At 46.6% G+C, this 14,541-nt stretch overlaps 3 protein-coding genes across 4 annotated transcripts; all 3 read left to right on the top strand.

The window, feature by feature from the left end:
- The first annotated feature begins 243 nt into the window (after positions 1–243).
- LOC135397465 (venom serine carboxypeptidase-like) lies at positions 244–8,689 on the top strand. The gene is made up of 5 exons (XM_064629069.1): positions 244–299; positions 363–564; positions 1,873–2,203; positions 3,061–3,650; positions 8,627–8,689. Exons 1-5 carry the CDS (start codon positions 244–246, stop codon positions 8,687–8,689), a joined length of 1,242 nt encoding a protein of 413 aa, XP_064485139.1.
- Positions 6,229–12,260, top strand: LOC135397550 (probable serine carboxypeptidase CPVL). 2 transcript variants are annotated; one of them, XM_064629143.1, is made up of 5 exons: positions 6,229–6,399; positions 8,627–8,783; positions 9,470–9,560; positions 10,759–11,083; positions 11,323–12,260. In XM_064629143.1, exons 2-5 carry the CDS (start codon positions 8,701–8,703, stop codon positions 12,243–12,245), a joined length of 1,422 nt encoding a protein of 473 aa, XP_064485213.1. In that variant the 5' UTR covers positions 6,229–6,399; positions 8,627–8,700; the 3' UTR covers positions 12,246–12,260. The 2 variants fall into 2 exon arrangements, with proteins under 2 accessions (XP_064485213.1, XP_064485212.1); XM_064629142.1 differs by having other exon boundaries at positions 9,470–9,680.
- A 974-nt stretch (positions 12,261–13,234) lies between these two features.
- On the top strand, positions 13,235–13,558 carry LOC135397464 (U6 snRNA-associated Sm-like protein LSm7). The gene has a single exon (XM_064629068.1). It carries the CDS (start codon positions 13,235–13,237, stop codon positions 13,556–13,558), a length of 324 nt encoding a protein of 107 aa, XP_064485138.1.
- Positions 13,559–14,541: the final 983 nt, after the last annotated feature.

Below are 14,541 nucleotides of genomic sequence, written 5' to 3'. Positions count from 1 at the left end.
ACTCATCTGCTTATGCGAAACAGACACTACAATTCTTGTCTGTTTTGGTATTATAGTCTTTTCAAAATCATCCCGTTTTCAGGCACTCGAGTATTTGCAAATGAACGTGCACCTCGAAAAAAAAAAGACAGATGAAAAAAGTGTACGTGTACATTGCAAAGACTTATGTCATGTTGCCCAGAAGTAAGTTGGCATCTGATACCAGCAGGCTCGATCGAAAAATATTTCGGGGGTGGGGGTTCAATGGGGACTTTACATGGAGAAGGAGGTGTTTCCCTCTCCCAAATGCACTACCAAAGGTATGATTTCCCTAGCCCCCCACTGGCTATACGCCCAGGTGTGATACGTTCTAATCCTTTCAGAGCCAGTGCAGCTAAGACACAGGCAGAAGGACCCCTGCTCCTATCGCCGCTTATAAAAGCAGGAAAAATCGACGAAGCGCTCAAGAGGAGCAGAGTGTGGTTATTCGAAGAAGCGTGCGGCGTCGGAGGAGCCTACTCTGGCTACATTACCATCAACGAAACATGTGGCACCTCCCTGTTCTTCCTGCACGTTAAGGCTCAAGTAGGTAACTATACGGTCTATACTTAAACTCAAGCTGAACTCAAAGCAGTATAAGATCTCGCAAGAAAATTCCAGAAGTGTGGCAACGAGGATCCTGCAGAGGGCATCAAGCGATCCGTAAATAGTTACAGTCTCAGATAAATTAAACGGGAGAAGGCACCGTCACCTTATGAAATCCTTTACCTTTCCTTTTGTCTCTCTCAGCTTTTCTTCCAGGCCCTCTCAGGCTCTCCTTACTATTTCTGTGTGGGGCATCCAAAAAGGAAGGAACGTTGTTCATGTGCGCAACGATATGGGTTACTCAAAGTAGACAAAATCTTGGCAGCATGACATACGACGTGCTGGTTGCCAAAAATCTCTTCTTCTTCTGCTTGGTGCGGTTGCCATTGTCCTGCCGTGGTGATGATCTTCAGGCTCCTGCGCACTCAATGCCATTTAATTGCCAATTCTTCAGATAAGCTAAATGTCCATCTCTGTGATACGAACATCGCATTCAGAACCCAATGTCCTTCTTGTGTTGTTCTACGAAAAGTTATGGGTGGGTGGTATCAAAGATGCCACTACACTGATTTCCGTGAAACGTCTTATGCGTGTCTCATTAGGACGCGTGGTTGAGGGGTACAGGTAAGTAGTGAAATGAACGAAACCAAATGACATAGTGTGGTGTGCTTATGGGCGTCGCTCATCTCCGACTCTGGCACGCGATGGATATCTAGTGGCTCGATAGCTGCATCTGCAGTCATTTCCTCGTTCGCTTTGCTCGTGCCTGCGACTGACCGCCGGCTCCAACGTAGCCCAGTCGACTATTCTTCTCACGATACAGCGGCTTGTCTACCAAGTATCGCAGCCACGCCTTCACTGTGGATTCCCGTACGGAGCCGCACAAGAACGATGACTTATGCATGATGGCCCTCTTTATGTTCACATTTATGACATAGTCGTCGTCCAACTGACGCGGCAGTGTCTGCACCATATTGTTACCCTCTATTGCACACGGTCCCAAATTTGGGACCGTGTGCAACGATCCCTCCAATCCCTCGAATTGATTGCTGTTTTGCCTACACCAAGCAGACGATCTGCTGACTGCAGCGCCACCACTAAGTGTGACGTCAGGCCCGCAAGCTGGTCTTTTCTGAAGAGTGAGTTTCCATATTAACGAGACATATATAAGTACACTGCAAAGGTTTGGTCCCCGTAAAAATGATCCGTATATTTCGAGTAGTACATATCAATGGGGTCAAGTCATTGGCACGACTGTAGTATAAATATAACATTATGTCTCCCGTTTTTAGCTCACTACTCTTGCAGGAGAACTCGGCCAACCTTCCACTTGTCCTATGGCTGGAAGGGGGCCCAGGACAATCGTCCCTCCTCGGAGAGCTGTTCAGCAGCGGTCCTGTTGGGATTTCACGAAATGGCTCTCTTTATAAAAGGGAGCATAACATAGCGAGTTTTTCCAACGTTATCTACTTGGACGAACCCGTTGGGGCAGGCTTCAGCTTTACGCAAAACGAGAACGGGTACGCCAAGAGCTTCGAGGACATCGCCGACAATATTCACGACTTCCTTCGTCAGTTCCTGCTACTGTTTCCTGAGTATCGGGGACGCCAGTTCTACCCCGCTGGTGATTCTTATGGAGGTTAGTGTTACATCTGTTCTGACGTGGACCACAACTCGTGGTCAGTTATTGGACAAGCTTTCTTTCTTATTGATGTCCTGCTCAACCCGCGAACGTAACCTGATACCGTAGAATATACTTGCATGTTCGGATGAAATATGACTAATCATCGCGAACGCGGATAATCGCGTGGACAATCGGATAATCGTAGCGTAATCGGACGCGGATAGCGCTGGTGCGGAGCCGGTCAGTCGCGGATAACAACATAGCGCATAGAGGATGGCGATAAGCCGGCACGAAGTCAGTCAGCGGCGTCTGATGCTCCATCCGGTTGTCCTCTTTCTGCACAGCAAAAATGACAGAAAAATGTCTTCAAGCATTTCTAATATTTTGTTTTGTACGCACAGGTAATCGACGAAGTTTCTAGTAATGCAAAAAATGAAGTTGACTTAAAATAAGATGGCGTCTGTACAATGTGCACCTGTGCGCAGTTGCATCCTAAAAGATCTGCGCTATCATCTGCTTTTGGGGACCGTACGGATCGGAAAGTACGCTGTGAAAATGAGCCAGCTCTGCGGATGCGGATCAGATGCTGCCTGCAAAAACGCTCATCTGCGAAGAGTTTTATCTTGACGATTACCATAGCTTTAACCGAACCATGGGTTAGCCTGCCATATCATAGCCTGCCATAACCAGAACCGTGGGATAGCTACGCAAGGGCAATGCAAAAATCGACAGTTGTGTCGCAGTTATGACGACGCCTTAAGTTATGATCTAAACACCTCACTTCATGCAGTCCAGAAGCCCAGTACTAGCGCTCATTCAACGCTCCCGCAGTCGTATTAATACTCACTCGATCCGTTTTACATTCTATACAGCGAGACCTGCCGTGGCTACGGGCATCAAGTTCCACAAGGACAGGAACCTACCAGGCGCCGTCCAGCTCAACTTCTGCGGCGTCATATGTGGAGTTCCTTTCATAGCACCGCTTGAGAATCTACTCGACTCCACGGAGTTCCTCTACCATATCGGGCTCTTGGATCAAAAGGGACGGGAGCTCTTTGGAGACGTATTCACAAGGCTGAGGGCGGCTTTTGACAACCGAGACCCCATTGCGGTGGCTGACATAATTCAGAAAGACCTTTGGGTGTCGCCGAACCTTTCTAGTCAGACTCTCTTTACACGACTTACTGGATATCAATACGACGGAAACGCGTTACAACCAGTTATGCCGCCGGAAAAAACTCACTACGATACACTAATGAAGAACCGCGAGTTTAAAGAAGCGATCCACGTTGGAGCTAACGCAGAATTCAGAAAGCACGACACGACGATCCTCGCGAACTTGGCGTTCGATTTCTTTCGAGACATCTCGCCGGAAATTATAAAGCTTCTTGACAACTACAAAGTCCTGGTTTATGTCGGCGGTCTTGATATTGTCATTCCAGCTGCAAACGCGGAGACGTTTGTGAGAGGCTTAAATTGGCGCGGAAGAAGTAAGTTCAGTGCGGCACATCGCGTTCCATGGTCGGTCGGAGATGAAGGCGTATCGGGGTATGTAACGGAGGAGGGGTCCTTCTGGTTTGTGCATCTCTTACGTAGTGGACATTATCCCTTCTTCGATCAAACCGAAGCAACGGTGAAGATGATGCGTGCGTTTGTTGAAGGAAAACATCTGTAGTGCTCTACTGCGGGCACTGGCGCATAACTCGATAGCGAAGCAGCTGCAGAGCGAAGAGGAAGAAATAGTAGTAGGAACAGATAAGGCAGCCTGTACGAATGATCACTCTGTTTGGCGGACAACTGTAGCGGACAACTCAGTAAATATACGTACTGGTTTGTAAGTAAGTACGGTCAGAACTGTTGGGTGCGCGTGATATTCGACAGGAGAAGTCTATTTCCTGTTCTACGTCGTAGGCTATACGTACTCTCTTGCACAGTTCTCCATTCCATTTTTCTAATGTCACGATGCACAATTTTCTCGGTGCTTTCCGGATGACATGAAACACCCCTCATCAAGATGCTGCATTAATTCATCGGATGCGACTCAATGTGGCTTTTACAGCTCAGTGGCCTTACCGCTTGAGCGATGTTTACTCTCTCAGATGCCGTCACTGCAGAGCACAGCTTTCTTCATTGCCCACACTACCAACCTTTCAAATCCCTCTCAGTATGACAACATTGCATGGTCCATGGCCAAACCAACTTACCAGCGCTCTGCCCTTAAAAGCACTTCTAAAGCCTTTGGGCATCGTAGGACTTCTGTCCTCACTGTGACGCGACTCAATATTCCATTTCACCACATTACCGCCAGGAATAGGGTAGGGTACCGCCCCTGGCGGTGAAACTCCTCACTCATCATCATTTAAATTAAGTTTTTGTTTTCACCAGTGGATGTCACATGTGTAATAGGCACTACAGACCACCCTCCTTACTGAGTACATGCAGTAAGGCGCTCTTTAGGTCGACACTTTATATCAAGCACCGTCACCACTGGTTTGACGCAACAAGGAGTCATGACATTCCTGATGAGTAACATCGGCTATCTTTGCGAATTAAAAAATGAAGCGGTTCGAGTGGCGAACCCTGAGGCACTCCAGAGAGAACAGGCAATTGCAAAGAATCAAGCCCTCGAGCCGTGAGCTTGAGGAGTCTACTGAGAACAAAAGCGCAAGGGTTCCCTTGTCTTCAACCCAAACTCGGGGTTATGCTGCCTGCGCCAAGGCCTTATGTTCGGCCTACTGGAATATCAACAGCACTGCAATGCGCCCGTGTCCTTGAGACTTTCATGCAAGAGCTCCCGCTAGACAGCGTTCACACTGCCAGCTTTCTGCACCAATTCGGCCCAACGTCTTACGACCAACTTCGAGGCATTGCCGTCTCCGTGTTCACACCAGACTTGTACAGTAACTTGGGTACAGTGTTTGAGTTACATACCTTAAAAACTCTCGCTAGTAACTCGGTATATAGTAGCTTGCAGGTCAGTATTTAGTAATCTACATTGTACCCCTGTCACACGGGCAAACTGACATTAGGTGCGTAATGAGTTAAGTCTTACGGTCATTCGTGCCGTTCCATACGGAGACATTTAATGGCCTTCGTCTGAATGACGTTTTCCGCGTATGGGATCGCCACAACTCATTCGCCCATGAAATGCGTACCCTCGCTCTTATTGTCTGAGCAAAAGAGCAATATAAAACTTACATGAAGGCACTCTGTACTGCGCATCGCGCAATTATTTCATAAATTACACGAAGACAAATATTATTTTTGGTGGAACGCTTGGCGTTGGCGTTGTTATCTGTATTCGATTTCTACCATGAAATGCGGAGTGAAACGAAATGAGATTGGGAATAATTCCTACGCCGTGGTGAAAAATGTGTCCCTTCGCACTGCGGGCCGTCCTATGAACTCGCCCGCAATGGCAGCGGGGTTTAATTTGTTGACGAGCTCATTGTGGCAGTGCAGAAGCGCCACATGGTTCACTCGGGCTTGGGACATTGCTGATCTCAAACGTGTTTTGATGCGACGGAGGCAGGAGAACGATGTTACTGACGTGCACGACGTCAGTGGAACGGTCAGTGCGATTTTTATGTGCGAGTGTGTCGGACTCCGACAGCACGTAGGGGCTGTCGGACACAGGGGCGGATCCATGATTTTTCTGAGGGGGGAGGGGGGTCCTGCCTTGGGAAGCATGCTATTATACTACCACGGTTTATTGGTACTCTATGTACCGACTGAAATTGAGGGGGTTAGGACATCCGGACCTGCGATCCAACCGAGTACATAACGAATTGTTACGGAACAAGCATGTCAAATGCATTTCCTGTAGCGTCACTTGCGCGTTTAGTAGGTTGGGTCGGTAAATAATAGCATGTTACTGTTACACAACTGTTACATAATAAGACATACAACACAAATAAAGACGTTTCTTGAACGCTCATTACTCTGTGTGTACGTCCTTACCGAGTCATCATCGCAGGAGTACAGGGTAAGCAGTGTACCATCTCGCCTGCACTCTTGCACTTTTGCCGTTCAGGGTCTAAGCAACTATGCACCGTCGCCATCGTCATCAAGCTTCGGAATGGTGACAAGCTAAATCAGGCACACACAGTGCCTGTGTGTGCACGCCTAATAGCTCTCCAAAATTTCGACGACCGTCATAGTGAATGCAAGAGTGAGTCCACCGCTGGTATGAATTACATCCAGTTCGATGGGTAAGTCCATGAGATCGCCATGTACTCGCTGGTGCTGACTGCTGCAAGTTTGGGAATAGAGATGGAAGGTCTCTTGTTTCTGCGTTAAGACAGACTGATAGAGGCCATTTCAGAGAAGCAATACGTATACCCTGCTCAGGACACCATGCAATAAGTCATGACGGGCTTAAGAGCTTGCCCGTAGATGTCCTTGCTTGAGTAAACTCACATCAGTTGGCTCAAACAATAAGAGAAATAGAATACGTACAGGAAGCGACACGAACGTCTGCGAAGAGAGCAAGTTCCAAGAGGCAAGGAATTTCGCTGCGTTGAATACATGCCGAATTAGTCTTAAGTGAACCGAATGGTCCGAAGCGATGTACGGTGGATATGTCCTGTTGTGTGCAGGTAATGTTTAACAGATAAATTTCAATAAGCAGATCCTCGTTCCTTTCGGGACATACGTAGACGAAAAACGAGACACCGATGCTCAGACGCGGCCTTTGGCTATAGCGGGCGCACCTTCGAGCGTATGACGGGTGCATGCGGCCAAAATAAGGACCACCCACTATAGTGTTGCAAGAATCGCAAACACATAAGTAACGACTCTTGCCCTTGCCTGAATCTATGATTCTGATGCGCACCGGAAGTTGCTGACGCAGATATGACCGAAGAGAGACTATAAAATTCAGTTAACGGTGATTTTATGAATCATGAGAAATCCCGGAACAGCGGTGTTATACAGAGCGTTTTCTTATCCAGTACATATATTTTTTTAATAAAACAGCCACGAGAGCAGCATACATTTCGTTTTCGCGGTTGAGTTATACGGCCATGCCTACATCCCCTCGAAGAGACTAAGGCTGCGTTCCAATACCCCGGTTAGTCGACTGCCTAGTGGTCTAACCGGAAGTGCCGCCATGTTAAGGTTTGTTCCAATTCGCGCCTAGACTGCTATCCAGGCGTCTTTCGCCTAGTCTGCATCGATGCACACTAGCTATGCGTCTGTGTGGTCGTCGCTGACAGCAGCCGTGAAAATTAATACGCGTGTCGACGACATCGATACTCCTAGGTTTTGTGCGTTTACGGCGTTCAACAATAAGTCCAAAAGAGAGATATTTTATCTAATTTATTTATTGAAGATACAAGAATCGCGCATTTATTGGAATACTACGCCGTAACAGCAATGAGGCGTGACGGCATTTTCGCTGATCACTGTGTTCTGCAATATAACGATACGCAGGAAGAATGCATCGAAAATCGAGTTGAATTATTTGATTATTTGAGCGTTTAAACGAAATGCGAAATTAAAGTTCCTACGGGCCATGACAGATCGCGATAGCGTTTGTTTGCGAAGTTTGTCCCAAATATCCGCCGACAAGGCGTCTACCTTGGGCGTCTACCTAGCTGTCCACTCAGAGAGCTTCTCCTGCGCTTAGTATTGGAACGCAGCCTAAGTATGTAACTACAAGATGACGTGATGTAGTTGCTTCAGTTCTCAGTAGATGGCGCGGGGGGCCGCCTCAGGGTTGCCGGATTGGAGTCCGTAATTTTTGCTTGGAGCGGCAATCTTTACAATTCGATTCCTAAAAAGATACTCCATGAACAGCATAACTGCTTCGTGTGTGCGGCATCCAAGTTACAAGCTTTAGGGTTTATCATTCACTTTACAGTTCCTTTACCTCAGAGTCTTCTGTTTTGAAATATCGGCAGCTGTCGTCCTAAGGTACTCCATAAACGTGAAAGATGGTTCTTTGCACCGATGTGAACCTGCATTGAAAGTTTCACAGCGGAAAGGGTAATGGAAGCGGTGAAAATGGAGCACCGCGAATACCGAAACTCATGCGGCTCTGACATCACAACCCTCGCCGCCGCCAGTGAGGCAGCACACGAGGGGTCACGTGCTTACGGCTGGCAATGGGAATGGACGCATCTCTGAGCACTGTGACGTCTGAGTTTTGCTCGGGAGTGTGTTCGAGGGCTTGTATATCGCTAAGTACGACACGTAGAATAATTCTTTTTTTCCTCTGAATTTTGGCGCAAAGTACAATGCGTCCTTGATGTAATGAACCACATCTCTGAAAGTGTCCAAACGCGCCTTCGACGTCTCCTTACCGATTCGTTGGATATTTCTATCCCTCTACGCAGTGTATAGCGGTATCGGTTACGGTACTGCTCCAACATATGTGCTTTGGCATGTAAACGTTTTGCATCTTCAAGCGATGTTCGGTTCTCTTGTCTTTTGCAGTTATGGCTTAGCCTGCACCTGTTGACCTTCGACGAGAACCTCCCACGTGCACGAGTCTTTTAGCTGAGATCAGAATGACGATCACCAAAAACGCCTGCAAACAGCTTGCTGTTGGCGCTATTGTGTTGATCGGAGCAATATCGTGTGTGACTTCGCAGTAAGTAACGCGTATCATACGTACCAATTTATTACCGTATTTTCTGGTGCGTAGCGCGCGCACCTGAGCGAATTTTGAAAAATGCACAAAGTGTAACGCGCACTATAGAGGTAAAATTAGTACCCATAGTAATGAAAGCATGTGCGTCGACTATGAGTGCTTTTTATTATATGAGGTGAGGATCACTGACATTGTGTGCCATGCCTCCTGGGTCCACTTCGCTTTGCGTACGGTGTATCTGTCCACTCTTCGTGTACACATGCTCGTCACCACTTTTCCCAGTTTTCCCGATCATTAAACTCGTACGAATGAGCGGAACTCCAGTGCTAAGTGACTAGACCAATGCGCGAGGCTAGTGGTTGCACGACATTTTCTTAGGAATTACTCTTTCGGAAAAAGGTCCGATGTATAACGTGCACCGGTAGCGCGCACCGCCTCTTCTGCATGGACACTGTTTGACGATGTATAACGCGCGCGTTATACAGCGGAAAATAAGGTACGCCTTTAAATATTCATGTAGTCGACAGACGTCTGACGTCTTTGGTCAGCGAACAGGGCTTGTAAGTTCTCTTTGTATCGACTTGTGGTTGTCTTCATGACTCGGAAGCATACAGCATTTCCCATCTTATGTGACGCCGACGTTTTCGCACCGACAGATTCGTTCTTGCGTGGTTTTCTTCCCACAGGCGAATGGAATGCTCGGAAGACAATTTCGGATTCAAAGCCGGACCGGTGGTGAAGCACTCTATCTACAACGGCACAGAAGGAGGTGGCAAAGTACAGTTTTTCCACGACTCGTTTGGTGTGAACGCGCACTCAGGTTACATAAGTATTGATGCCAACGCTACTGACGGGAAGATGACGAAGCACTTGTTCTTCCTTCTTGTCAAGTCACAGGTTTGTTGAGCGCACGCTTACGTGTAAAAAAAATAAAATAAAAATGCGCTATAGTGCGGGCAACCATTGACAAACAGCGTACCTTGTTCACGGACAATTGAAATATGGCAAAACGCCGAAGAAGCCAGACAACGGCGGGCAATCGAACCACGCAGCCCTCGATTGCCGATAGAGTGACATCTGCTTTCCGATGACTTAACAAAGGGCTTCATTCGACTGACCGGGCACGCACTCACCCCTTCGCATTCTTTCCTAAGTTTCTTCTTATACACGCACAGACATGCAACAGAAGTATATACGAGGCAGCGGCATCAGGTAAACATGATGGAAATTAACTGTCCTGAGCCTGAAACACACAACAGACGAACACAACACAGACATCAATGCCGCAAGGTCTGGCGTTTTCGACGACTTCCATATTCCAATTGTTCGTGTTCTTAGCCTCGGGGATTGTGTTGTGTTCGTCTGTTGTGCTCGCAACCTCAGAACAGTTATTTTTCATCTTCACTCTAAGAAAAAAAAAAGGGAGTAAAATGGGGAGTAATTGTCGCTTCTAGCCCCATAGACTGCAATTACTCCCTGTTTTAGTCCCCTAACACCGACATTTACTCCCCAGGACTGCTAATAGTCAATGAACTTCGCAGATGGTCTTCCAAGTGCAGCAGTCTACGTAAATATGTGCTCTTCGTCGATTTGAATGAGGCTGTATAAATAAGCAAACTTAGAAATTTTCGACCAACACAGAGTAAGAAACAGTTCATGCTTCTTTCTTCGCAAATTGTGCCCTATGTATGTCGCAAGATTTTATATCACCCAATATATCACGGTTGACGCTCTGATTCAAAGTATTTTCATGCATTCACGCGAATTACGTACCTGGAACTCTTAGAACGGAGCGTAAAATGCAGTCTCCACTCTGTGACATTCATTTACTCCTGAAAGGGACTATTTTTTGTGGAAAGGCATTTAGTACCCCAGAGGAGTAAAATTACTCCTTTTGTTCACGAGCGTCTGCGAAAACATCATCGTCAAATGGCGCAGTTAAGAGAAGCTAATGCCGCGTATCCTTGTATTGCAGAAGGAGAACGCCTCGCTCATCATGTGGATCCAAGGAGGACCAGCAGAATCGTCGCTTTTTGGTCAGTTCGTCGAAAATGGACCCATTGGAATTGACAAGGATGGAAGTCTGTATAAGAGGAACGTCACCCTGAGCGACGACTACGACCTTCTGTATCTTGACCAGCCAGCGGGAGCGGGATTCAGCTTTGTCAATCACTCTGACGGTTACGTGAAAAGTATGGAAGATAGCAGCGAAGACATTGAAAAATTTATGCGCAAGTTCTTGGATATTTTCTACGAATACCGGGGACGAGAGTTTTACGTCGCTGGAGAGTCTTACGGAGGTACACTTAAACTATTCCGTTTTTTTTGTGTGTGTGTGCAAGAAGAGTACACAACGCTCGTCCTGTCCACTTGCTTTCCGCTGTGTCCTCTTCTTGCGCTATCCTCCTGTAATCCGAATACGCTGCCGTGTCCAGAAAGGGACTAATTGTTGCGGAAATGCGTCTGGTCCACAAAGGGACTAAAATGACTTCTCTCTTTCTTGGAGTGTCTCACCACAGTGAAGCTTCAAATTTTACAGTTAGGTTCGCTGTAGCAGCGGCGTCTCATCTGCACAACCTAATGCAAAAGGAAGGAGGTCCGCTCCACCTAAGCCTCAGGGGTGTCATGTGCTACGCTGGGTTCTTCGAAGAAGCGATGATCCAGCTGGACACGTCAGACTACTTGCTCCAGCTGGGATTACTTGATCAAGCCGGGTACCAGACACTTAAAGCTGTCATCAATCAAATCAAAGACCTCGTCTACGGAAAGGATTACCACAAAAAACTAGAATCGCTTCATCTCTTTTTCAAGACATTCGGTTGGACTCTGGACGCCTCTAATCCCAAGCTTATGACAACCCTAACAGGGTACCTCTACGATTCAAACCCTCTACAAGCAACAGAGCCCGAAGAACACGTTCAATTCAGACATCTTATGAATAATCCGGGGTTCAAGCACGCACTGCACGTCGGCAGCGATGTCTTGTACCGCGGCTCAGACCTCCTTGTAAGAACAAACCTAGCCCAAGACCACACACGAACTGTGGGTCCAGAGCTTGAGACCTTGCTGGAAAATGGCTACAGGGTTCTCGTGCTCCTAGGACAGTTAGACATAAAGGTGTCAGGTGTTGCGACAGAAAAATTTTTAAGGACACTTAACTGGTGTGGAAAAGAAGCCTTCAGGTTGGGAACACGTCACCTGTGGTGGAAAGATAACGCAGATGAGGACTTTATGGGATACGTCACACAAGGTGGAAATCTGACACTGGTGCAGTTGAGGAGCGCTGGGCATTACCCATTCTTCGACCAACCGCAGGCTGCCACTGAGGTGACACGAAGGTTCGTCGCAGGCGAACCTCTTCTCAGGAAGGAATTTAGCGCCAATGGAAGATACGAAACAGTTTCGCAGTGTACACCAGTTGAACAGGTGCGCATGAGCTCTAACACTGTCACAGCCGATTAAACATTGACTCAGCTACTAATGTGTTTTCGTCATATTAAACGAAATACTGCAAGGTAGTAAAACTAAAAAAAAAAAAAGGCGAGTCAAAAGGCAGAAAACAAAAAGCACGGTCGTGTTGATATTTATTGCGATTGTGTTCTAATCACACTTGAAAAATTGTCATCCACTTTGCGTTGTTGTTTGCGATTCTATTCAATGTATATTTCAAGAATGGACATTCGTCTATTGTGTCTAATAGAAGAGCTTTGCCCCCCCCCCCCCCCCCCGTCTGCAGAGAAAATCATGGTTCATAAATGATGGTCATCGCACGAGTACCCTCAGTGCAATATCGCACGTGATTCCCTTATACAGCACAGACTAGTAATATTTGGACATTTCGGGTGTAAATGTCTTGCACGTTTTCGTTGTAGGTATCTCACACCGGACGGGAGTTTCTGAATGGTTTCTTTTCTAAATGGTGTAATTGTGTGTTTTCTAATGCTGTAATTGTAGCTGCAAAAACTTGCCAGCCATCTCCTCCACGTGTAAGCAGCGGATCAATACCCCCGGTATGGGGGGGGGGGGGCAGTTTCTTTGTCGAAGCGCTTGTTGGGGGAGGGGAGAGAAGGAAATTCAATGTATAAACCACCGTGGTTTAACTGTTTAACCCTCCCTGCCCGGATCCGCCACTGTTCAACCAAAGTTCAAGGGGGGGGGGGATTTATTGGCAGAAAAAAAAAAAAAGGAAAAGGAATGATAAAAGGGGGAAGGAAAGATCAAGGAAATGTACGCACCCTACGAACGTATGATCAGCGCCTTATGATGAGGCGCTGGTATGATATATGATCACTAGTCACTAGCGCCACCTGCGAAGGAAACCTAGAAATGGAATAATGAGACAGGCCTGCACGCCGCCGCGCGTCCTTTTTCGTTTATAAAATCGCTGTGCCGCTGTTACTTCGTTTGGTTTTCTTGCTATATCTTTCTGTGATTTCATTTTAAAAGCGGAAATGTCGACGACAAACGCAGGCGACAAAGAAAAGAAACGCAAGGAGAGTATTGTGGACTTGTCAAAATATTTAGACAAAGCTATACGAGTGAAGTTCCAAGGCGGCCGTGAAGCTACCGGCATCTTGAAGGGGTACGACCCCCTATTGAACCTCGTCATAGACAACACAACGGAATTCCTGCGTGACCCCGACGACCCGTACAAGTTAACCGACGATACGAGGGAGTTGGGGCTTGTGGTGTGCCGAGGAACTGCTGTTGTGGTTATCTCTCCCGTTGACGGCATGGAGTCGATCGCCAATCCGTTCGTTCAACACGAAGGTTGACATTCATCTACGGACACCATTTCATTCGTTACAAAAGTCATTTCTTCAACAAAAAAAGGTCATAACAGAGTATTTCGTTGCCAGTGTTCAAGTAAACCTTGTAAAATGAAGGGAATGGCTTTAGCGCACGTATTTCGTTAAACAGATAGCAAGAGATTATCAAACTTATGAAATACCTCCACTCGTATTTCCCAGTTGCTTTTTGCTACAGAGCTGTCTGCTATTCACGGTTATACATTTTGCTAGCATGTGGCACAGCTCTCTATTGAGCGACAGAAAAACTTGACCAATATTTTATTGCACCTATTTTTTTTCTAAAGATGCACCAAATGCCCTTGTAACGAGGACAGCACTACACAAGAAATTGTAGTTCTTTGTATTGAAGGTTTTGCAGTGGATAAGCATTTGCAATGGAGCACAAATTCATGAAAAAGAGCTAAACCATATGCTTTAACCAATTACACAAAAGCTGCACAAATAAACGCAGTGCACTAAGGTTCCAGTTTAGCAAAATGTATCGTAACGGATTATAGCGCAGAATAAAACTTGAGCTTGAGAAATGCCGGGGAATGACGAGATGATACGAAGGTCCTAAATACAAGTTTTTGTGCCCTTCATGTCGTCTCGTCTTTCCCCCGATGTTCCTCAAGCTCAAGGTTTATTCCGCACTATAACGTTCACCAGCTGGCCGCCATCCTTTCGATTCTCTCGAAACGGATACTTACTTCTGTTACTTGCAAATAGTAAGTAATAGAAGAGGTGCGTAGCAACAAAGAGACTACATGTGGAGCGTAAATTAATACCTTATGGTACGTGGTACGCAAATGAAAGAAACAAACGGGAAGATTAAGAAATTGCAATATTGAGATGTGACATTGAAGTTACGGTGAGAACCTTTTTCTATAGTGATGTGGTATGGAAGGTTGCAGTTAATGGGGCTCTGCGTTTCGCAGTGTTGTGGAAAAGCGTGAAACCTACAACCT

This window comes from Ornithodoros turicata, chromosome 6 (genome assembly GCF_037126465.1).
Source record: "Ornithodoros turicata isolate Travis chromosome 6, ASM3712646v1, whole genome shotgun sequence".
Classification (NCBI taxonomy): domain Eukaryota; kingdom Metazoa; phylum Arthropoda; class Arachnida; order Ixodida; family Argasidae; genus Ornithodoros; species Ornithodoros turicata.
Note: the sequence above shows the minus strand (reverse complement) of the source record. Positions and strands in the feature narration are given on the sequence as shown.